Here is a 23,579-nt window from a genome sequence, read left to right as displayed (position 1 = left end):
ACCTCCCTAGGGAGGCGCCCAGGAGGCATCCTCACTAGATGCCCGAACCACCTCAACTGGCTCCTTTCGACGCAAAGGAGCAGCGGCTCTACTCCGAGTCTCTCCCGGATGACTGAACTTCTCACCCGATCTCTCAGGGAGACCCCAGCCACCCTCCGGAGAAAACTCATTTCATCCGCTTGTATCCGTGATCTCGTTCTTTCGGTCATGACCCATCATTCATGACCATAGGTGAGGGTGGGGACGAAGATAGACCAGTAGATCGAGAGCTTTGCCTTTTGGCTCAGCTCTCTTTTCGTCACAACAGTGCGGTAAAGCGACTGCAGAACCGCACCAGCTGCTCCGATTCTCCGGCCAAACTCCCTCTCCATGGTTCCCTCACTCGTGAACAAGACCCCCAGGTACTTGAACTCCTTCACTTGGGGTAAGGACTCATTTCCGCCTCGGAGCGGACAGGCCACCGGTTTCCTGCTGAGAACCATGGCCTCAGATTTAGAAGTGCTTATTCTCATCCCAGCCGCTTCACACTCAGCAGAGAGTGCTGGAGGTCGCAGGCAGCTGATGCCATCAGGACCACATCATCTGCAAAAAGCAGTGACGTGATCCCCAGCTCACCGAACTGCAAACCCACCTCCCCCCGGCTACGCCTCGATATCCTGTCCATGAAAATCACAAACAGGATTGGTGACAAAGCGCAGCCCTGGCGGAGGCCAACACCCACAGGAAAGGAAGACGACTTACTGCCGAGGACCCGGACACAGCTCTCGCTCTGGGTGTACAGGGATTGGATGGCCCTAAGTAGGGACCCCCTCACCCCATACTCCCGCATAACCCTCCACAAGACCTCTCGGGGGACCCGGTCGTAAGCCTTCTCCAAGTCCACAAAACACATGTAGACAGGTTGGGCAAACTCCCACGCCCCCTCCAAGATCCTTGCGAGAGTGAAGAGCTGGTCGGTAGTTCCACGACCAGGACACTTTGAAATGTGTATTTGACACATTTAAATATGAGTGCCAAGCGCGCCAACTTGGCGACTATTTAAAAGTCAAAATTTCCTATGTTGGTAGAAAGGACTGTGGTAGCAGATACTACGTCATCAGCGCACTCACAGTTCCTGGGAAGGGCTACAGGTTCAACCAGAGCCCTCTAGAGCTGCTTCCTGTTCTCCTCGCTCTTCCTGAGGAGCTCGGTGGTCTCAGCGAGAGTGTATCTGAGATGGGCGCATTGATTAGTGCTGCTTTCTCTGACTTGGGCATGGTGGTCAGGGGCAGCCAGAGATGTCTCTGAGTAACCACCGACAGGGCCATGACACGGCTCGTGCATGCGGCATGCGTCTGGAAGAGGTGGAGAATGGCGGCAGAGGGCCAGATGCCTTGGACACACAAGATCCACTGAGGTATGTGCAAAGTGATAGGCCAGCGGCTCCTTGATGCATGGTGTGCCCATCCACTGAGCCTCAAAGCCCACTACAGCCTGTGAGAACAGCGCGCACAGGGAGCAACTCTTGCCGAAATGGAAAAGAGGAAGAATGGCGGGCGAAATAGATTTATATAACAATGCTGCTGCATCCTGATTGGCTGAAGCGAGTGTATGAATAAATTATCGTCTGTTGCCGCTTGCTAGTAGCCTCGCGTTGCCCGGGGAAATATAGGCTACCATACTTTGGCTCCCTATAGGAGCGTAGCCCCTGAGGGGCGGAGCATCCTGAACCTGCTTGGGTGGGATCAAATGGCCTTTGATTTGGATTCTAGTAGAGGGTTGTGAGCGTGATAAAGACGAAGAGCCACAATACTCGTGCACTGTAAACAAGCAAGTTGTACGAGGAGCCCCTAGTAGTTGTTGGAGATGCCTTTGGACGTTTGGAGTATGCACGTAATTTGAAGAAAGAAGCCTACTGTGGTTTTATTACGGCCACCGGCGAAGATGTCTACAGAGGTGTTAAGGTAGCTAACGTTAGCATTGCAAGTTAGCTAAGATTAGCTAGTATTAGCTCATCTAGTGTGTCTCGAGCTGCGTAATAAACATAGTTCCCGCATTAGTTGTGCCGATTTGGGCTTTAGGCTAGCTAGCTAGGTTATATAGCATATGATTTAACGCACGCAGCACTAGCTATCTATCATCTACCGCGTTGTACATTATGCTAACGTTAGGTAGCTAGCTAGCCAGTCAGATTGAGCATGGCTAGGTTTCAGTGGCCTTCTACATCGTATATAGTGTAACATTCGCTAGCTAACGTTAGCATAGCTGGCTTCTCTTTTAGTGCTAAACGTTAGCTTGCAAGTACAATGCTTCCTCTCTTATTCGTTTGGCTTGAGAGCTTAATGTTTTGCAAAGTAGTAGTAAGGATAACGATAGCTAACTAGTATTGTTAGCTGGCCAGCGTAAGAGCCAGTTGTTTAACGAGATATGTGACGATGTTTGCAGTTCAGTATCGGGACCACCAGGAGTTTGGATATTAAAGACATTTCATGGCTGGCGTTCGTTCACAATGTTACGTTTTTTCAAATTTCTTTGTCTGCTCCCATTCCTGACAGCACGAGCAAGCTCAACGTTTTGGTGACCAAACTCCACGAGTACCTGGCCCATTCTTCAGCGGAGGATAACGGTACTAATCTGGGGTGTCGCAGTACTGATGGTAAGAACTACAGTTACCCGACATCCCCGTTTCCCCCCCGTTTTGTCCCCGTTTACCCCCGTTTTGTCCCCGTTTGGGGGTACCTGTTTCAACCAACAGAGGGAGCTACTCGCTCTAGCTTGTTCTCACTGACTACTCCTCACTAGTGCGCGATAAGTATGTTAAAGGACAGGTTCGGAATTCAGTAGGCTATTATAAGCCATGTAATAAGGTTATTTCCGATCATATGGCTGACATCAAAGTTTTGTCAAATGGTGCACTCTCGAGATATAGCCCATCGCTGCTAACACACTCAGTGGATCCATAGTTGCATAGACAAAGTCCCTCAGAGACACTATAAATTCTCGTTTTCAAAGACAGGAATCTCACCGAGTGGTCACTGGTGTCCATTGATGCTCTGTCAAAAAATCGCCACAAAGTATGCTCTCTTTGATGAGGTGACAAGCCTGCAAGAGTTCCTGAAGGGGAAAGCCCCCGATGAATGTAAAGATGGAGTACAGTAGCCTACTCATTTTAGGGACACTAACGTTAGCTAAAAAAAAAAAGCTAGCTACTTATCACATTAGCAAATTTCGTTGACATAACATTTTTGAAATTGAGAGATTGAAGAAATTGAAGATTATTATTTAATGACACACAATGCACTATTTACTTACACCATACAAATTGTTTGGGTATTATAAAACTGCAGGAGAAATGTCCCAATGTCACCATTGATGAAGATGCTATCTGATGAGGTGACAAGCCTGCAAGAGTTCCTGAAAGGGAAAGCTCCCGATGAATGGAAAACAAATCACATGTTGTTTTGTGAAAGATGGAGCATGGTACTCATTTTAGGGGCAGTGAAATTCCACATCATTCTGGCCAGTAATCGGAAATTGGTTTACAATTGTAACTGTCAGAGTCATGCTTATTGTAAATACAAACGTCACCCTCCTATGCCAGGAGTTCATGGAGAAGCTGGCTAAAAAATACAACTGTCTGTAAGAAAATGCATTCTGCTGAGTAATTACTGTAAGCATGAGCAATAGTTTACTACAGCATCACAGTATACCATGATTTTTACTAGTACTGTTTACCATGGTATTACTGGTACCACACATGTACATGTACACACTACAGTACTGCATTTACAATGGTAAAAATGTCAAACTGGAAATTTCCCCTTAAAAAAAAAAAGTATTTCATAAATTATAATATTGCATATTTTGTTGAAATGTGTATTGCCGAACTATAAATGTCTACATTTTTCAGTTCAGAAATCTGGTCACCTTAGTCTAAACTGCAACTAGTAGCTAACTGTTAATGTTGACATATGATTTAAATCTCAGGTATAACAAGTACGGACCTTGTGGTGCCACACTCATCAGATCAACCCATTACAGAGGTATGCAATAATGTTTAAGAACAATGGACCTCATTCCTGAACGCAGTTAAGAAGAAGTTAAGAAGAAATTTCTTCTTAACTCCACTTACGAAGTTCCCGGGACAATTCTGGCATTCCTGAATGGTTTCTTATCTCAGATTTGTTCTTATCTAAGAACAGGATTTAAGAACACGGAAATGCAGTCGTAGGTAGGCCAGATTGGAGTGCGCCCGTTTGCAAGGGCTGAATTTATGAGAAATCCGAGGTGATTGCGTTCACATCAATTCTACAGACATCCTAGGCTTGAATAATAATCATAATCATAAATACGAGGATATTTGTATAATTTCCAGTTACGTTTCACATTCATGATTCTACAAGGCATCGCAGTGTAGATTGATTGATGCAGATTCAGCACAACAGCACCTTATATTCTATAGTCGTCAGAATGGACACATCTACATTCTGTAAATAAACGTGAATATCCATAACTACAATATATCATATGGTCCTACATAATATAGATGTATCAAGATCCATAAGTAGCCTACTCATGCATTTAACGAAACTGTACAATTGAATCTGCTTTCAGCACATCCCATCCCTTTCATGTAGGCTATATATTTTGCATTTTGTATTAAAAGTCAATACCGTCTTGTTTTCTTTTGTTATTTTGTATTGGTTTATTTCACCTTGCTTAAGCTTAGTGTGCTCGTTATAAGAGCCAGCGGAGAAACATCTCACTGCTCATTTTACTGGTAGGCTATGTTGCATGTGACGAATAAAACGTCGAATTTGCACGTGACCTTGAACATCAATCATGTCAATTGGGAACGTCTCAACTTTTTCCATGCTGTCTGGGGATTTTGTGTGCACACGACCCTGTAGTAATTGGAGCTGGCGGGGCGTTTATGTATGCAAATTCAGGTGTACGAGAACGCGCATTCAACTTAAGAAGGGGAGCACAGCTGAGAACACTTTGGCAGTTTAAGAACACATTTCCACCCGTTCATGAATCCGGCGGGGATCTTTCTTAGGGTTGGTCTTACGAAGTTTGTAAGAAGACATTTAAGAAGACACTTGTCTTGTGTGACAAATGTTCAGGAATGAGGACCAATGTAATTTACTTAATTGAGCAGTTACTGATGTGTATTTGTAAAAGATATAGTAGTGTCAGTTCCATTCTAGTTTGCCATTATAAATTATTTAATGATACTGTTATATACATTCATATGGTGGTCTGCAGACACTCACAAGCACTTCACTGTCATTTGCTTTACAGCCAGGCACTTCAACAGACACCACCAGGTATCACGGATCACGGAGGTGGGCTGCTTTTTATTTTAATTTGGGTACTGCCTCAGCATGTGTAACATAACACACTACCCTATTCTGTTATCCTTAGTGCTACTTTGCAAAACATTAAGCTCTGATGTTGACTCTGTTCTTTCATGCTTTCTTAATAATTACAGGAAACCCTCAGTTGTGACCAAACACTCTGGCCTAGATGAATCAGGGGATTCAAATGGAAGTGATGAAGACTATGATTTTGTCATCAATTCAAATGGTGATCTTGATGTAAAAAGATTACCTAAAGGTAGATATTTAAATGATACCTTTTTGTTAACCATTAATCTTTTCTAATCTGCCATTGCCTTTCCCTGTTGTTTACATTGGGATGGAGAAGGATGTGGCACTTGGGCTCTTCAACTGTTCTAACACACCTCACTTTGTTCTGCATTCGTTTTTTACTGACTTAAACCTAATATTTTCCATTTCATACATATGCTAAAGTGTAGTTCAGTTTGTTGTTTATTTGGTAGGAGCAGTGCACATAAAAAGCCAGACTTAGCCAAGAGGGCTAGTTTATATCTGTAGTACCTGTCACAATTTGATCAGAATATACTGATGTACCAGTTCCACTCTGGAGGTTGACGATCACGCATTGTGATTTGATCAGTGTCGGATCAAGTCAGAAAGTGTATATGGCAGGTTATACCCTGTCATTACCTCCACCCCAGCGACAGCGAGGGGCGAGAGGTAGTTTTTTCGGTGGTGTGTTCGCCCATCCATTCGTTTTGTTTGTTAGCAGGATTACACAAAAACTACCAGACTGATTTTCATGAAACTCGGTGGAGGGGTGTAAGGGCCAACTTCGACCCATTACATTTTGGAGCGGATCCTTATCACAGGGCGGGTCCACAAGACACCCAAACACGGCCGGCCATTCACCTCCATTCATTTTTTGCACTAGGAGTACTCAAAAACTACCACCAATTTTCATGAAACTCAATGGAGGGGTGTAGCACCAGCTTAGAACCCATGCGGGGTGGGTCCACGAGCCGCCAAAACATGGCCGGCCATTCACCTCCATTCATTTTTTGAAAACCCCCCCCCCCCTTTCATTGTCAACAGGGGGAATTGAAACGGCCATATCACAGCATGGGAAGGTCACAGAGACACATGGTTTGGACTGGCATAAAGCTCTCGACCTAATGAATGCAGCAATACGAAACGTCCTGCTTGCATGTGCGCTCGCCCAGGACCACGAAACGCATTCGTGGGCGGAGGTCTGTGCTCTCCCAGCACCATTGCTAGTTTCCTGTTGTTTTGCGTGAAAAGGGTAGCCTTGTAAGACCATCCTGATCTCGCGAGCTCACATTGTTTCTCGTCTGAACCAGTCTGGATACTCTCCATAGAGATCCGTTTGTGCCAGATCGGAAAACAATCTAGCCAATCAGCGTTCTAAGAGGAAATGCAAACAGCTACGGGGGAGTCCGATGTAAATGACGTGTAGTGTTTAATTTAGTGTCTTCATGTTTTATGTACATAGGCACTGTGGTGGTGAGACCTGAACCAGTGGGACATGTCAGGGATGACTTCAGAGGCCCAGAATTCCGCAAGTCTGGTACACTGAGAAGAGACTTCCCCAGGAAACGAGGAGGTGAGATGGCTGTGGTAACTGACTGGGGAAATTATTGGGTAGGACAATAGGAGTAGGTCAATACTCGATCATTTACTTTAACTATTGTTTTGCCTCAGGATGAATATTGTCATTAATTTGAAGAAACTCTTCATTGTAGGAGGAGAACACTTGGAAATAGTGAGTTGCACTGCTTGTGGCCGGCAAGTTAACCACTTCCAAAGAGACTCCTTTTACCAGCATCCTGTCCTCAAAGTGCTTATTTGCAAGGTGAGTGGATCCTACAGTGTGCCTGCCATGGAATGGTAGATGGATGGGCTGTAGTATGCTTATGTTTAGTATGAGTAAATTTTGTCTGATTTTTTTATGTGTGTTTGTGTCTGTCCATATCAGTCGTGTTTCAAGTATTACTCGAGTGATGACATCAGTAAGGATGGAGATGGCATGGACGAGCAATGCAGGTATGTGCTGTACTTGTAACAATACATTTGATTTATATGCATGTTTATACAACGGTATAGATCCGGTCCATTATCTCTATTGGTCAGTTTGCATTCCAGCCGTGGCGATAACCACGATGGCCCCACGCTAAGATTGAATGTTCTCACATCTTTTAATATCAATCCACCTCTTATTAGTAGCCGTGGCAGTGTCCAGATCAATGTTTACAAAGATGTGCTGTAGCATTGTCGTTGCCTGGCAACGTTCCCTTTTTCAGCGGAAGTATCCGCAAATGATTAACAAATAGTCTCATTAAAAATACATTTTAAAGTTTGTATTGTCTTTTTGAAATATTAAAGGATAATTGTGCCAACCGTTGTTTAAAAGCATTATGGAACTTGAAGATGTGGGATGTCACGGATATCGCCACGGCTAGCGGGGTGTAACGGCACTCTGCTGCGCGTCGTGCCTAACCACTCCTGCTAGCCGTGGCGATATCCATGACATCCCACTGCTTCTCGTTCCACAATGCTTTAATGTACGAAGGAAATTCTGATAACTGTAGGCCAAATGAACACATAATTAATGACACTTCAATATTTTATTCATATGTCTTACAGGTGGTGTGCAGAGGGTGGCAACTTGATCTGCTGTGACTTCTGTAGCAATGCTTTTTGTAAGAAGTGTATTTTAAGGAACTTGGGGCGCAAGGAGTTGTCTGGTATTCTGGACGAAGAGAGTAAATGGTACTGCTATGTGTGCAGTCCAGAGCCCCTTCTAGACCTGGTCGTCGCCTGTGACAGTGTCCTTGACAACTTGGAACGTCTGTGTCATCAGAACCGTAAAAGGGGAAGAGTTGAGCATGATAAATCTGGACTTGCTGACACAATGCCCGGGCACTCTCAAGATGGTTGGAATAATAGTAGCATGGATGGTCATGTGGTGTTCAACTACAATACTCTACCGATCCCCAATGACCTTGCCCAAAAGGCCAAACATTTGGTAGACTCAACAAACTCCTTAAACACAACATTTGTGAAGTTCATTCAAAGTGGTGAACGGGACAAACAGACCTCTAAGGTGCGTCTTCTGTATCGTAGGACTTTTGAGTTGGTGCTGAAAGGTCTGAGAAAATCCCACAATGCCCTTGAAGAAGCACTGAAGGAAGAGTTCAGAGATGTAGACGCGCTGAACGGTGGAGATAACTCCGCGTGCCACGACTCGGAGGCAAATCAACAAGCATGTGGAGAGCTGGATATCTCTGATGAAAGCTGCTTAACTCAACTTAAAAAAATAGCCGCCAGGCACCTGGAAGACGACGATTCAGACTCGAAAGGCATGACAGATAATGGGGTGCATTCCTTCTCTCATGAGAAAGGAGGCTTCGATTCTTCAGACGGGGGAGTAGAGATGACAAGCCATCGTCGTCCCAGAGGCAGGCCGCGTAAAAACACCACAAAGTCCCCCGAAGGCTCTGCTAACGTGACTAAAGAACTGGTGGTGAAACTCACACCCGTGCCTGTCGAAACTGAGCCGCTCCTAAGTGCACTAGAGGTGGAGGAGGACAAAGAGACAGAAAAACAAGAGGAAGAGAAGGCGGGAGACCCGGATGAGTGTGCCGTAAGTGCCGGAGAAGAAAAGGAGGATTCCATCGCTGAGGTAAAAGAATCCTCGGCCCTGGAAGAGGAGCATGAGAATAGACGGTCACCTAGAGTGAAAACCACGCCCTTGCGACGGCCAAGTGACGTCAAAACCAAGCCCTCCCTTTCAGGTGCAGACAGTGAGAGTGACACAGACCCCGATGACAGCCCCGCCGCTGCGGCGACACATGGAGGTGAGGACAGAGGACTTGGCAGAGTGACGGAGGACTCGGACTCTGATGAAGTCCCTCCCGCTCTCCTCCAGCTTGCCGCCATGACACACAGCTCAGAGGAGGCAGATAGTGATGAAGATGAGGGGTCCTCTTGCGTGACTAAGAAATGTCTCTTTGGATTGACAAAGAATAAGCCCCTCTCACCAGAACGGGTAGTTCGCAAACGCAAGACGCAAGACCGCTCCTCTGACTCAGACGCGAGTAATCAAAGAGCCAAGGCCCTGAGACGTAGCGGCACTGATTCCTCCAGTGATGATCCAGACCTGCAGAAGGAAATAAAGGCTATGAGCAAACTGAGGCCTAGAGGAAAGCCTCGCAAAGCCAAGAGTGAGGAGGCAAGCGGGGCCACTGAGCAGGGTAGAGGCATGGCAAAGCCCCAGAAAGTTGAAAATGTGCCCAGAGCCCAAAAGAAAGCAGAGCAGACATCCACCTCCACAAGTGAAGAGGAAGGGGACCCAAACTCTGATACCGGGGATGATGTCGACGACCAGAAGATCAAGACCATCACTGAGGATGTGTCCTTGCTGGGGGTATCAACGTTCCACCAGTCATCTGGTGAGCCTGTCCCTTTCTCCACTCTCTGTCTACTGGTCCATAGCCCTGCACTCAAAATTGGCTGTTGATCCCATATTCAGTTTAATGATACAGTACACTTTCTTGCAGTTGCCTGAGAGATTAAGTTATGTAATGTAAATGCTCTTGTGACAAGTTCATTTAATTGTCTTTTTTCTTGTTTGTACCTCGTAGGAGAGGATGAGCAGGCCCCGTCTGGGCCCTCTTGGGTAGCAGAGGATGACGATGACCCAGAAAATAGGTATGGTTCAAAGACAGTGGACTTAGCATTTGTAACACACCCTAGTTGCAGGGAGGAAGCCACGACAAGGAACCCTGAAACCAGTGCTAACACTGGGGACTGCTTCGCTGTCAAGACCAGGTCCCAGTCTCGACCCAAACGCAGCTGCCGTAGACCGGCAGCTGTCAAATACACTTTCTAGTTTATACATTTGATGTTAAGTGCAGGACACACCCACTGAAACAGTATATTGAGACATACGTCCTTGACATATAGTACCTCGCTCGGGCTGTGTTATAAATTATAGGTCACTTCTGTCCTTCTGTGTTTTATAAGGCATTTATTTCCCTTTGAATCCTTAGCGTTTGCATTAGAATTTAATTTGGATGCAACTTATCATATGAAGTTAGTATCCATTGTGTATTAATCAGACCACAAGTGTGCTTTTATGGAAGCCTAATAACTAATGTTGGTCTATATACTGAATGCTATTCTTCTACTGACAGTTTAGTTTTGTTTTCAAATAGATTTGTCACATGGTATAACTAGATATGTCGATAAACCTGAAAAATTACTGATTACAAAATAAAATTAAGAAATGAAAATGAAGTAAAGCAACAGGTATCTGAATGACTGATCCATTATACCAGGCACTTTGTGAGTTTCTGATATTGATTATTACCTCATTGATCTTCCTATGGCAATTTTCCCTGGCGAATAAAATATGCAAGTTCAGACCTGTAAGTGGTACTAAAGTCAGTGTCCTAAACTTTCGAGGACACTGCATGGTACATACCTGAAAGATTGTATTATTCCATCGTCCTCAAGGAACGTAAGCTGCAATTCCCCCCTCACAAAGTAACATGGTATCAAGTTTGGGGTTGATTGAGTAATTGCTTTTTCCTTGTGTTGGACAGCTACTACTCCCAGCCATCTGTACTGGTGAGGGGAAATAGGCCTTTTTGTTGATATAGGGACACAACAGCTCCCTATGATAATTGTGAAATGCCAGCAATGAATGGGCTGTTTGAAGTCCTAGAAGTCCGACTCCTCTGGAGTCGCTAATTTAAGCAATCTCATGGTTCTCTGTGAGCAACCTGGGAAAGCCATCTTTCTTGGTAGATTTGATTTGTGAGATGATACAGCATGATACCTTGATAATGATAAGTGAAGACAAAGAAAAGGCAGTGTGATGCATGATACCAAAAAGAACACCAACTGTACATTGTTGGAATATGTCCAGTGCAGCAAGCACATCCATTTTCTTTTCCAACTTTATAACTGGCAACCTAGTCTATTAGACTATATATTGGGGATGTTTGAGCATTCAAACACACTTTATTGTCCCCATAAAGTGGTCTGTACTGTTTTTATGTTGCCAGACATATTGTCCATAGAAGGGGCCACTTGTCCCCTTCTATCGCCTTTGAAAACTCTTTCCTATGGGGGAAAGTGCTGTGTTTTTACCTGGGGGTAGCAGTCCTGAACACTAGCTCATAAGTTGTAGTGTTATCTTCAACCGTGAGTTTATCCAAACAGCATGTGACCATTGTGGTCAGCCTTACAATATTGCTGTAAGACCTTGAGCTCTGTCTTGTAGTGAAGTGTTTTTTTTTTTTTCTTCTTCCATTTTCTCTCTTCCCAGTTTAAACACTTGAGGTAAGGGCTCAGGCCTGTTGCCGCTGCTGTTTGTTACTGCCTTATAGGAGAGGCCCTCATCATGTGTACTTGCTGAGGGGCTTCATCTCTGGCTTCATTCCAAGTATTACACTCTGCCAACAGGATTGGTCCTTGAAAACTACATAATGTGTAGAAACGCATTTTCTAATAATCAAATTATCAATTATTATTATTATTATTATTATTATTTTCATATATTTTTTTATTATTTTAAAGAACTATTCTTTTGTTTGGCTTTTAGTTTTTGCAAATTATGAAAACAATGTTTGAAGAAATCTTTGCTTTAAGTAATTGTCATTGTCTTAAGTTCCGAGGTGCTGTAGTGATAGCCTATAGGTTTTTATTTTATTTTTAACTTAAAAAGCATGGTTTCGACAAAATCTATTTCCATGGTACTTTTGTTACCGATCAAAATCTGTAAGTGTTGAAATAAATGAATACACTTAATGTGGCTGATGTCTTCCTTATGTTATGTGAAATCTTGTTTGTCTCAACCAGTAGTGTAGTCAAGGGTATATACGCAGTATACCCACTTCTTTATCAACAGACACACAGTATACTCACTTCTTATCTACATCTGATGTCAAAACTGGACAAATTCAAAATATTTGCTGATAGTATATCCACTTCTTCAGTCACCTCTACACCACTGGCATCTGATCTCACTGCTGATGAAGCCATTTTGTATGTTTACATGATCCTTGATGTCTTTAAGATGCCCCTACACAGAGCCAATCCGCAGCCCCCATGACAGATTCATAGAACATAACACAGCCTGGCTACAGTTTTATTGTTAGTTCACAATCCTGTCCCTCATCTTTTTAGTGTGAATGTGGTGTGTGGAAGAACCAGCACTGTATTGATGGGCTGGAATTATTAGCTTTGCCTTGTTACATAAATCTGTGTGTCCAGAAATGTGTCTCCTGTATTTCTATTGGTTGTTTACAAATTGAATCCTTGAAATTTGATCATGCATATTGTTTTTATATTTCATCATGGAATTGTGATCAGTTTTATAAGAACCCCAAGCATGGCTTGGTGGAGATATGATCATTAAATGATCCTCAGCTCCCTTTTCCTTCTCTCCCTTCCTTACCTATGAAAGAATCGCCAAGCAAATGCTTTTGGCCCAGATCAAAGCCAACTACTCATCGGGTGAGGATTTCTCTTCAGAAGAGGAGTTATCGCAAGAGGAGGAATCTGAAGAAGAGAATGGCCTGGGGCTGGTAAAGGGCCAGACATATGACAGCGCCGATGAAAATGGTAAGTGATCCTCACAAACTGATGGGATGTTGGTCATAAGGAGAACAGAATGTACTTGCACTCCTGACACCATGCCATTAATGCTGCAGGAGAGACTTCTTTGAGCTCAGACTCTGAGTCAAATAAGACTAGTCGCAGACACCGCCTGCTCAGCCGCAAGCTCACTCTTGATGAGGGAACCTCAAGTGATAAGAAGAAAATGACTGAACAGGATGGAGAGCAGGTCAAGAGACGAGCCAGAAGGGAAGGTTTGTGTGGGTCGTTCTTGGTGCAACTCTTAGAACATTCAAACAATAAAGGCTGTTTTACAGACACAGATTAAGCTTAGTCCTGAACTGAATGGAATTTTGAATGAAGATTATTTTTTTCCAAGTTCTTTTTAGTCCATGACGAGGCATAATCGATGTGTGAAACCGGCCCTAAATGTCTCATCACTGTCTTAACATCTACTTTCTGATGGGCAAATAGACGATCAAAGTGGTGAAGATGATAGCCAATCAGAGCGCGAGGAGTCTGGCATGAGTGAGGAGTTGAGCCAGTCAGAAGATGACGGCAATGAAGAGAGGCCCAAAAGGTTAGTTTGTGTTATTTGAGGACTTCTGCTGGATTCACTTGCTGTCTCAAAATTGTTGGATGCATTTGATCTGAGGCTGGTATTGCCACAGGTCAATGATAATTTGGTGAACTTGTTTGTCTTAAGCTCTAGGTCATCCTCCAAAATGGAGAAAGAGGCTGTCCGTAGTTATCTGCAGAAGAAACAGCAGCCGTCGTATATCGTGCTGTCCGACTCCAGCGGCGACACGGTAACCAGTTACATGTTTGCCCCACATCAAATTAAATTGGAGGGGGGACCTATTAAAACGCACTCTGAGTGTTTGTGCCTCCATTACAGAACATCGTCCCGTCACATGTACCAGAGCCCACCACTAGGGGGCGCTGGCCACAATTAGTTTTCCCATTGCCAAGTACATTTTGCTTTGTACATAAAAAAATATGCTTGGTGTCTAAGTAAAAGTACTGTTTATTCTTCTCAGGAGGCCGTCTGCTTTCTAAATCCACAGAATTCAGAGCTTGAACTATTTAGTAGCTCTCTTAGTGCTTGTTCTTACACCCTGTAGAATGCAGTATGCATGTCCCTATGGCTGCAGTAACATTATACGGACAGCAGAGGAAGGAGACCAGGTGAAACTAACTGTTACGGACACATTTTAAATGAACAGTAGAGATCAAAATTCATATTGCACAGGGACTGTTGGGCCCTACCAGTTGCCTGGATTTCATGATGACATTGAGGCTTTGTTGGTTTCCCAACATTTGGTTTGTATAAGAAAAATAGGACTGGTGCATTTGTTTCAGTTTGTGGTACACGCCAGAGGTGATGATTTGAATGTTGAATTTTAACTGATTCATTCAGTTTATTTCAATCAATCAATCAATCAAAGCTTTATTTGTATAGCGCATTTCATACCCAGAGGCAACACAATGCGCTTTGCCCTTGGTGTTGTGAGTATGCTTTCTATACATGAAAAAATATCTGTAAGGAACTCTATGTAGTTCCAGGATCTTCTGGAGATCCACAATCATTTGCAGAGAATTTGCTTTTCAAATTTGAAAAGCTATAATGCTTTAGTGACCTGAGTGGTCTTTTCAGAAAAATATTCAAAAACCTCTTAACTTCTTGAAAAAGAGCATAGACCATTTCAATGGAATTTCCGGTCACTAGGGCAACATGTCCAAACAAACTTCCTGTTTTGTATATGAACATTACATGAAATGGTCTTACCATTTTATGGAATGTTCATATTCAAAACAGGAAGTTTTTTTGGGACCAGTTGTAGTAATAGGGGGCCTTCAAGGGATTTAAATAGGATGGGTTCATGACGATTAGCCAATCGGCTAACACCAGCATGTTAAATCCAGCTGCTCATAAACAGCAATGATGATGAGAGGCAATAAATGTCAAAAATATAGTGGTGTTGTGACTTGTTTTCTCTCTCATCAGAGATATTCTTGTCCACCAGTCTTTTCAAAAATATTACCGTAGTTTTAGACGTCACTGTGTCACATTCGCAGAGCATTGTGGGATTTTTTCTTGTGCGCTCCCATTGAAGTTTGCATCGATGTATTATCAGAACAAACCTCTACACTTGCTTCCACTGCTTCATTGTCACTCAGGAGTGATACATGATTGGTGGGGGACAACATGTTTACTGTGCACCTGTCTTATTTCCTGTTATTTGTATCTGTTACTGTTATTTCATTGATTGAACTGTGACTGCTGTAAATCTCAGTGGTGTGATCATGCTCTGTTGTGTCCACGCGTGTTTCTGTCCACATGTTTCAAGTGCTGTTTGTATGGATATCAATGTATTGTGATACACATAATGAATGGATTTCTGATGCATCACTGTGCTGACTGACTGACCGAGCTCCCTCTGTCAACAGGGTGGAGATGAAGACGCGGAGGACAGGGACAAACTCACGCCGAAGGGTCGCAGAAAGATCCGCAAAATCCTAGATGACGAGCATCTCCGCTCAGAGACCCAGAGAGCCCTGAAGGACGAGGAGGACAGACGCAGACGCCTGGCAGACCGAGATCAGCAGAGGGAGGACCTGAGAGAAGTAACCACACCTAACATACTCTTTGGACTCAGACAACATACCGTTTTATTCTCCAGAATATCACAGACATGGGTCAAAAGTGTTTGAAATCATTTCAATTACTTATATGTGCTTGATGGTTCTTGTCTGGCACAGAACCAATAGCCATGAGCGACAAAAATGCAAACCCCACCCACCTGACACTCCAGCAAGCAAACCCTAAAGTAACAAAGGATTTCAAATATTATTTTGACCCCGGTCTGATACATTACTGCAGAAGATTCCATCCTCTCTCCGTCCCCAATCTAACGGTGGTACCTCTCCCAGGTGATCGTGATCGAGGATGAGATGTCCCAGGTAGCGTGTCCCATTACCACTAAGCTGGTGCTGGACCAGGAGGAGAGCACCAAGGAACCGCTCATCCAGGTGCACAGGAACCTGGTGACCCGGCTGAAACCTCACCAAGTCGACGGTCAGCCGCTGCTCTGCTGTGACCTTTTACACCTGTGTTGTTAGTATAATATTTACGTTGCTGTCATGTTTACTGTACCACTGACTACTCTAACAGGTGTTCAGTTTATTTGGGACTGCTGTTGTGAGACAGTGAAGAAGGCCAATACAACCCCTGGATCAGGTTGTATACTAGCCCATTGCATGGGTCTAGGGAAGACACTGCAGGTAAGAGCCAGGGAAGAGAGACCAGTTTGTTTTTTAGCTGTGACCAGCATCTCTGTAGCTCCCTCTGTTGGTCGGTCAGTCGGTTGGTGCACAAAAATGTCCACAAAAATTTGATCTGGCTGCAAAGGTGCATAAGTGGTCACAGCTACAGTATTGTGAATTAACGCTTGTTTATATTAGCACTGAAGTACTGAATAGTGTCTTGGATTTTCTTGTACTGTAGGTGGTAACTTTCCTCCACACAATGCTACAGTCAGAGATTCTGAAGTTCAGGACTGCTCTGGTGATTTGTCCACTCAACACCATCCTCAACTGGGTCAATGAGTTTGACAAATGGCAAGACAACATGGGAGTTGATAAAGTCAAGGTAACATACGATAAAGCATATTGATGATGTGTATTGTATCCCCTTCCATCCTCATGATTCCACTGTTCTCTTTCTCTGTTTTTTTTCTGGTGTCTCTCTGTGCACAAACATAAACGCCTTGTAGGTGACAGAGTTGGCCACGCTGAAGCACCCTCACCAGCGTAACGTGGCCCTGCAGAGGTGGCAGAGCAATGGAGGAGTTATGATCATGGGCTATGAGATGTTCCGCAACCTCACGCTAGGCCACAAGGTCAACAATCAAGAACTCAAGAAAAACTTTCACTGCGTTCTCGTTAATCCAGGTGTGGTAGTGATTTTAGTGGCTCTTTCTTGACGAAATGAAAATCCTGGATTGTGTTTCATTGGTTTCTAAAAGTAGACTTTTTTTCTTCTTTTTTTTAACTCCAGGTCCAGACTTTGTGATCTGTGACGAGGGCCATATCTTGAGGAATGAGACATCAAACATATCCAGAGCTATGAGTGCCATTAAGACCAGACGGAGGGTGGTGTTGACAGGCACCCCGATGCAGAACAACCTTGTTGAGTGTAAGACCCTGCACAGCCCACCTCTAGAAACCATTTTGTCTAGTTTAGTTAGTTAGTTTATTTCATGTTGAGTGCAGAATCACTCTGAAGTGTCCCAATACACTTTACAATAAAATTATACAACAATAAATAAAATACATGCATGTTTACATCAATGTACAAGGTAAAACAATATTAAAAATCAGGGTCATTAAAATCAAAAATCCGAAGTCCAGCTGGGCTAGGGTAGGGTAGCGTCCAATGTGTTTGTAAGGCAAGGCAAGTTTATTTGTATAGCACACGTAATGTTCAGCAAATCATAAGGTAAGCCTGTATACGACATTCATGAGCAGATACTGACTGTATATATGGTAACCTGTATTGTCCCCTTAGACCACTGCATGGTAAACTTCATCAAGGAGAACCTTCTAGGTTCGCTGAAGGAGTTCCGGAACCGCTTTATCAACCCTATCCAGAATGGCCAGTGTGCTGACTCCACCCCCAAAGATGTCCGCGTCATGAAGAACCGCGCCCATGTCCTACACGCCATGTTGGCAGGATGTGTACAGGTGAGACACCCTGACAGTTAAGGGGCCATGGGGAACTTCTGTTTACAGAAGGGATCAAGTGTAATTTTGGGTCTGATGCAGCACTGACTGACAATATCTGTATTGCTATTCAATCTGTAAAATACAAAGGTTTTAATTTACATAGTTTAGAAAGTAAACCTATCCCCAACCTCATGGGGGCTTTAGCTTGACCCGTGTTCAGTAGTTGGTGCTTTTGTGCATTCATTCATTCGTCCATCACACATGTACAGTACCAGAGCCCACCTGAGGCCACAATTTTTCCTACTGCTAAGGACATTTTACTTTGTAGATAAAAAAAACAAACTATTCTTGCTGTCTCAGTAAAAGTATAGTCTATTCTACTCAGGAGCCTGACTACTTTCTAAATCTAGTTCAAAGCTTGAGTGAGTAGCTCTTTTGGTGCTTGTTCTAAATGTTAGGATTCTCATAGGATAGTATCGCGGCTAGGTGCATTATGGGTACAATTATCACCAGTTGTAGTCCCTTCACAACATGGATCAGATCACTCTTATTTTGGTAGTTCAATCATGTTGGATAGATCAGAGATAGAGTATGGATGGCTAGGTCATACTATATGTTTTCCAACCGTGATGAAGTTAGTTCAATCAATCAATCAAAGCTTTATTTGTATAGTTATGCCGCTAGGTGGGGAGTTTGTGGTGTTTGGTTAGGTGGGGAGTCTGAGGTGCTGCCCACTTCTGCCATTGAAGTTTGGACATGCGCTTAGAGGTTCTAATGTAAGGAGTCTATTTGGATAACATGGGCACAGTTCCTGGGTGCTCTGGACTGTGGAATATGGCCCTGCAGCTGCACCTGCTTCCGTTGCCATGATGCAAGCAAAAAACTGACTGGTGCGCATTGCATCTTTTCTGGGCTATAGAGTATATATAGAGTCATTTGTTTCCTGGATTTCCAGAATTGAAAGAAAGTGCTCAGGGGCCCTTCTACTTTTCACACAGAGTTTAGAGCTCCGGGAGTTAAATACTATGCACATAAAATGAATAACTTTTCACGTTTCATATATTCATGTTAATGAAGAAAATATCATGTTTCCACTCCTTCATTGCCACAGAGGGACGTGCATTATGGGTGGGGGACAGCATATTTACCATTTACATTTGGCTTGTTTACTATTCTTGTTTACTGTTCTTTCAGAGAAGAGACTACTCAGCCTTGACCAAATTCCTGCCCCCTAAACACGAGTACGTTCTGGCTGTGAGAATGACCCCCCTCCAGTGCACATTGTACCGGTACTACCTCGAGAACTTCACACGTAAGCCCGCTGTCTTGCTCATATGCGCTCAAAGAATGTCTCTCATATGTAACAAATAGTAATATGATGGCATCTTTGTGTACTGCAGGTACAGGATCGCTGGTGGATGCAGGCAGGGGGAAGGCTGGAACAAGCCTCTTCAAGGACTTCCAGATACTCAGCCGCATTTGGACTCACCCCTGGTGTCTGCAGCTCAACTACATCAGCAAAGGAAACAAGGTAGAGGAATCATTCACGTGTGAGTTGGAATGTAACCCTAAAAGTTGGAATGTAACCCTAAAAGTTGTTATGTCCCTGCAAGCCAAGCGGCCTGGTACTGGAGGAAACCTGCGCCACGCGCATCCAAAGTAACCTGCCCACAGTTTAAAGTCGCACAGAAATGAAAAAAGCATTCTGTCCCATTTTGGTTCACATAATTGGTCATAGTGTTCACATTTTCAACGATGTATGCCAAAAAAATTACAAAATTCTACTTTTGTTGTAATCTTATATCAAAGTACATAATTTCTTACTTCCTGGAAAACGGTAGGTCACGTGCAATGACGACAACAGCTACCTTAGATTTTAGGCCAATAATCTCACGACATCCACCCATCAATCAACGCTATCCTTCTATTGAATCTGTCTAAAGTTCTTAAAACCCATCCACTTGTCAGTGTTCCAATCAAATTCCTCTAAACATATGTCCCACCCTCATAGCTTGTTTGCGTCGGAAATACGTCAAACTACGGAAATTAGATGATCTCAAACGTCCGTTTCTGTGCAACTTTAAAGTATCATACATCTCCTTTGTTTTCAGGGCCATTTTGAAGGGAAGAACCAGACTAAATCCGTTTCCCTCTCGGGAATTGAAGAATCTGCTGGGACAGACCATGTCGACAGGTATTGGAGCACCACGTTTCACAATCTGTCATTTAGTGCACGATTTGCAAAGTTGTGCGCTTAGCGTAATTTAAACATTTCCATCAGAGTGCCCTTGGTAGTTGAAGAGACCGTATAGTAAGTAGTCCTAATGTTTTTGACATCTTTACAGCACTTGATGTTTTCGTTATTTTCTTTGGGTGCGTTCGTAAATGCGCTCGGGAGTGCACCCGGAATGCTCTCTGGTCGTTCGGAAATTCGGAGCGCTCCCTGCGTCCCCGTTCGAAAATTCAGAGCACTGCTCTCTGGGAGCACTCTGAGCGTGCACTGGGTGCTCTGACTGAAAAGACGGGTGTGTCCGAGCAGACTGACCGTTCGTAAATTAACTGGTTTCAGAGCTCTATGACGTTGAAACGCAAGCACTCTGAAATCAGAGCAGATTCTCAAAGCACGTTTACGAATGCACCCTTTATACCTCAGTAAACAGAGAGAGGGCAAAGGAGAAGTGGGGAATCCTGAGGACGGCGATGACGTGGACGTGATCATAGTGTGGGAGAACCTATCAAAGGGTGCCAATGGGAAAGGAGACAAGCCGCTACATCCTGCGGTAGAAGGTGGGTGTGCTCTCTCTAATAATCCACCAGGGATCAGGTTCCCTGACAGAGACTCCCAGTCCGAAACTAAGAATGGTTATCCAATGGTTATGTATTGACTTGAATGTACCGAGCAGCGCTTATATGGGAGTGTCCAATCTTCAGCAGTGAAAGCGGCCAGCAGCAGCAGGCCGGTCACTCCAGCTGCAGACTGGTACAAGGACCTGCTGTCCGTCACTGACGGTAGCATCCTGGAACACTCGGGGAAGATGGTGCTTCTGTTTGAGATCCTCAGAATGGCAGAGGAGCTGGAGGACAAAGTGTAAGCTGATTGGGTAATTAATTCAGGGCTGGGGTGGGGGGTGGGGTGTCTGATATTGTCTGCATTAGTGAGTGAGATGGTGTAGAGATAGCTGAGAGGCTTACAGACTGTTTAGATAACCTTGATCCTTTGCTTCATATTCTCAGGTTGGTGTTCAGTCAATCCTTGATCTCATTAGACTTAATTGAAGATTTCTTGGACCTCGCCAACAAAGCCAAAGTCAATGGAAAATCATCCCTGTACAAAGGTACTATTTTCTACTTAAGTGTTTGACCACAGCCGATAGTATTTAAAGAAAATAATTCTTTATACATTTTCCAAACTGTAGGAACTAGTAGCTGGATCAGAAACATGGACTACTACCGTCTAGATGGGTCTACCAGTGCCACGTCAAGGAAGAAATGGGCAGAAGAGTTTAATGACGCTACCAATGCGCGGTAGGTCAGATTTCACCTCCAAATACTGTAGCATCTACTGTATCTACCATAATTCAAAGTGTGTTCAAAGACATTGTGTGAATCTGTTTGAAAGGTCTCATTCTTTTGATTCAATTGTCTCTCCTTTCTCTCAGGGGTCGCCTGTTTCTGATCTCAACGAGAGCAGGGTCTCTTGGGATCAACCTGGTGGCAGCCAACAGAGTCATCATCTTTGATGCTTCGTGGAACCCCTCATATGATATCCAAAGCATCTTCAGGGTGTACCGCTTCGGCCAGCTGAAGAATGTGTTTGTCTACCGTCTTTTGGCTCAGGTAATCACCTGTGTTCTTACTCATGTCTAAAATTGACTGTGGTAAATACACTATAGATTGAGACTTGCTGTTGAAACAGCTAATTCTCTTCTACTTTTTCCTCAGGGCACCATGGAGGAGAAGATCTATGACAGGCAGGTGGCCAAGCAGTCCCTGTCTTTCCGGGTGGTGGACCAGCAGCAGATAGAGAGACACTTCACCCTGTTCGAGCTGACTGAGCTCTACATGTTTGAGCCAGACCTGCTGGAAGAACACAACTCTGAGAAGAAGAGCAAGAAGACCACCCCTCTGCTACCCAAGGTGACATGAGCTACCTAAGCCTCCGTAACCTCCATTCATCTCTTATGTCACGGGTGATGCCACCCTGTGTGGGACCACTGGAAGGGTGAATTGTGGGTGTTCTGTCTGTCTCAGGACCTGATTCTGGCGGAGTTGCTCCAGAGCTGTAAAGAGCAGATAGTGCGCTACCATGAACACGAGTCTCTGCTGGACCATCAAACAGAAGAGGAGCTGAGTGAGGCAGACCGCAAGGCAGCCTGGGCGGAGTATGAGGCAGAGGTGAGGAGGGATGAATCACACTGTAACACACTCGCTGAGACCACTGCCACTATACAGTCTGATTATGTTTCAGTGGAAACTATTTCTTGAACAGAGATCTTTTTAAGGGTAAGCAGCAATGGCTCGTATAGGTTCATATATCTTTAATAAGTATTTATCTCTTGACTTCTTGAAGGGTGCGTTCTTCTTGAACAAGCAGTCAAACAGTGCTGTCGTTCCTGGCCCCTCCAACTTACAAGTACATTTCAAACTGACTTCCCTGTACAAGAAGACTGATGAGCAGCTGAAGGTATGGGGCCTGTCTCGCCTCACTGTAGAAACAGTGGACGTTGCTGTCCAGTAGAAAACTGTGGAATTGCCTTAGATGTGGGTGTGTGTGGATGTGCCACTTGGCTCAACACTAGTGCATCAATGTCTCCCTTCCCTCTTTCGATCTCCACAGAACATGATTAATAGCAGTCGCGCAAAGGTCAGCGAAGCCAACAAGGCTTTTCACTCTGTGGAGAACCTCCCCCTGGAAGACTACATTCTGCGCTTGGTGAGTGAGCTCCTCCTGTCGTATTTACATACAGTGTGGCGGTGAATAAAAGGAGCGTTCATGCTGTATGTGTGACATGTGGCTCCTGTATGACAGTGGGCAGACAACCCTATTCTGCCTGAGGCGGATGTGAGAGCGAGCGCCAAGAGGTGGAAAACCAGCAATGACGGCGAGCGTGAGCGCAGATGGGCCATTTATCAAGATGTCGTCTCAGAACAACAAACTGTAAGGCTGAGATACAATGTCTCATTACTGATTTATACAACTTCTTTACGGCCTAGTATGTGAGTAATATACTACTGAATCGCTCCTCATTTTCCTCCCGACAGCTGACAATCTGCATCCAGACGATTTTGAATGGCCGGAAAAGTCAAGGGACGCCGAGAGCCATGGCTAACTACAGCAAGTGAAACCGGAGGACAGTCCAAAATGGCCGTGCTGTAGGGCAGGAATGTGATCTCTGGCTCTTATGTTGCATCAGCAGACACTCTAGCAACAAAGGTAGCCTTCCCCTCCACTGGGGTGACAGTTAAATCACTTTTCCACAGAAATGTTTTCAGTTTTAGAAAATAAAGATTTATGTTTTTACCTAAAAGATGTTCCGGTTTGAATAGTAATAATGTAACTTGACTGAGCTTTTCTTTGCCAAAATAAAATTATGTTTTTGACATTTTTTGTCTTCACTTTTTGACATCGTCTTTGTACTCAGAAAGATTCAGGTCATGACAGTAGTTTGTGGGTAGGGTTGCAGATTGTTCATCAGAAGAGTTAAAGATCAGCAGTAATGTTTTCTGTCTGGTTCAGAGCAGTAGATCTTTATCGCTGATGCCTCCGGAAACTACAGTACAACTACAAAAATGACAGTATAAACTATGCACCAAGTATCCTTTATGTAATTTCCCACAGCTTTGTACACCATTTATTGAACCTGCTTTGCATTGCTCTAGAAT

The 23,579-nt window shown here is 44.1% G+C and overlaps 1 protein-coding gene across 1 annotated transcript; it reads left to right on the top strand.

Annotated features, from left to right (window-relative positions):
* Nucleotides 1–1,800: 1,800 nt before the first annotated feature.
* Nucleotides 1,801–23,297, top strand: LOC311318653 (transcriptional regulator ATRX-like). Its single transcript, XM_084450041.1, has 35 exons — nucleotides 1,801–1,943; nucleotides 2,535–2,635; nucleotides 3,967–4,022; nucleotides 5,284–5,327; nucleotides 5,474–5,598; nucleotides 6,835–6,945; nucleotides 7,085–7,194; nucleotides 7,318–7,385; nucleotides 7,986–9,793; nucleotides 9,986–10,052; nucleotides 12,817–12,974; nucleotides 13,064–13,222; nucleotides 13,443–13,548; nucleotides 13,675–13,777; nucleotides 15,420–15,596; nucleotides 15,903–16,047; nucleotides 16,144–16,253; nucleotides 16,477–16,620; nucleotides 16,745–16,922; nucleotides 17,029–17,166; nucleotides 17,539–17,714; nucleotides 18,891–19,008; nucleotides 19,097–19,227; nucleotides 19,808–19,890; nucleotides 20,350–20,483; nucleotides 20,628–20,784; nucleotides 20,931–21,031; nucleotides 21,113–21,221; nucleotides 21,356–21,533; nucleotides 21,639–21,833; nucleotides 21,948–22,091; nucleotides 22,267–22,380; nucleotides 22,534–22,629; nucleotides 22,726–22,854; nucleotides 22,959–23,297. Exons 1-35 carry the CDS (start codon nucleotides 1,924–1,926, stop codon nucleotides 23,037–23,039), a joined length of 5,874 nt encoding a protein of 1,957 aa, XP_084306167.1. The 5' UTR covers nucleotides 1,801–1,923; the 3' UTR covers nucleotides 23,040–23,297.
* Nucleotides 23,298–23,579: the final 282 nt, after the last annotated feature.

Source organism: Borostomias antarcticus (genome assembly GCF_949987555.1).
Source record: "Borostomias antarcticus genome assembly, chromosome: 15".
In the NCBI taxonomy this organism is placed as follows: Eukaryota; Metazoa; Chordata; class Actinopteri; order Stomiiformes; family Stomiidae; genus Borostomias; species Borostomias antarcticus.
The sequence above is the reverse complement of the archived record's forward strand: the minus strand, read 5'-3'. Positions and strand labels throughout refer to the sequence as shown.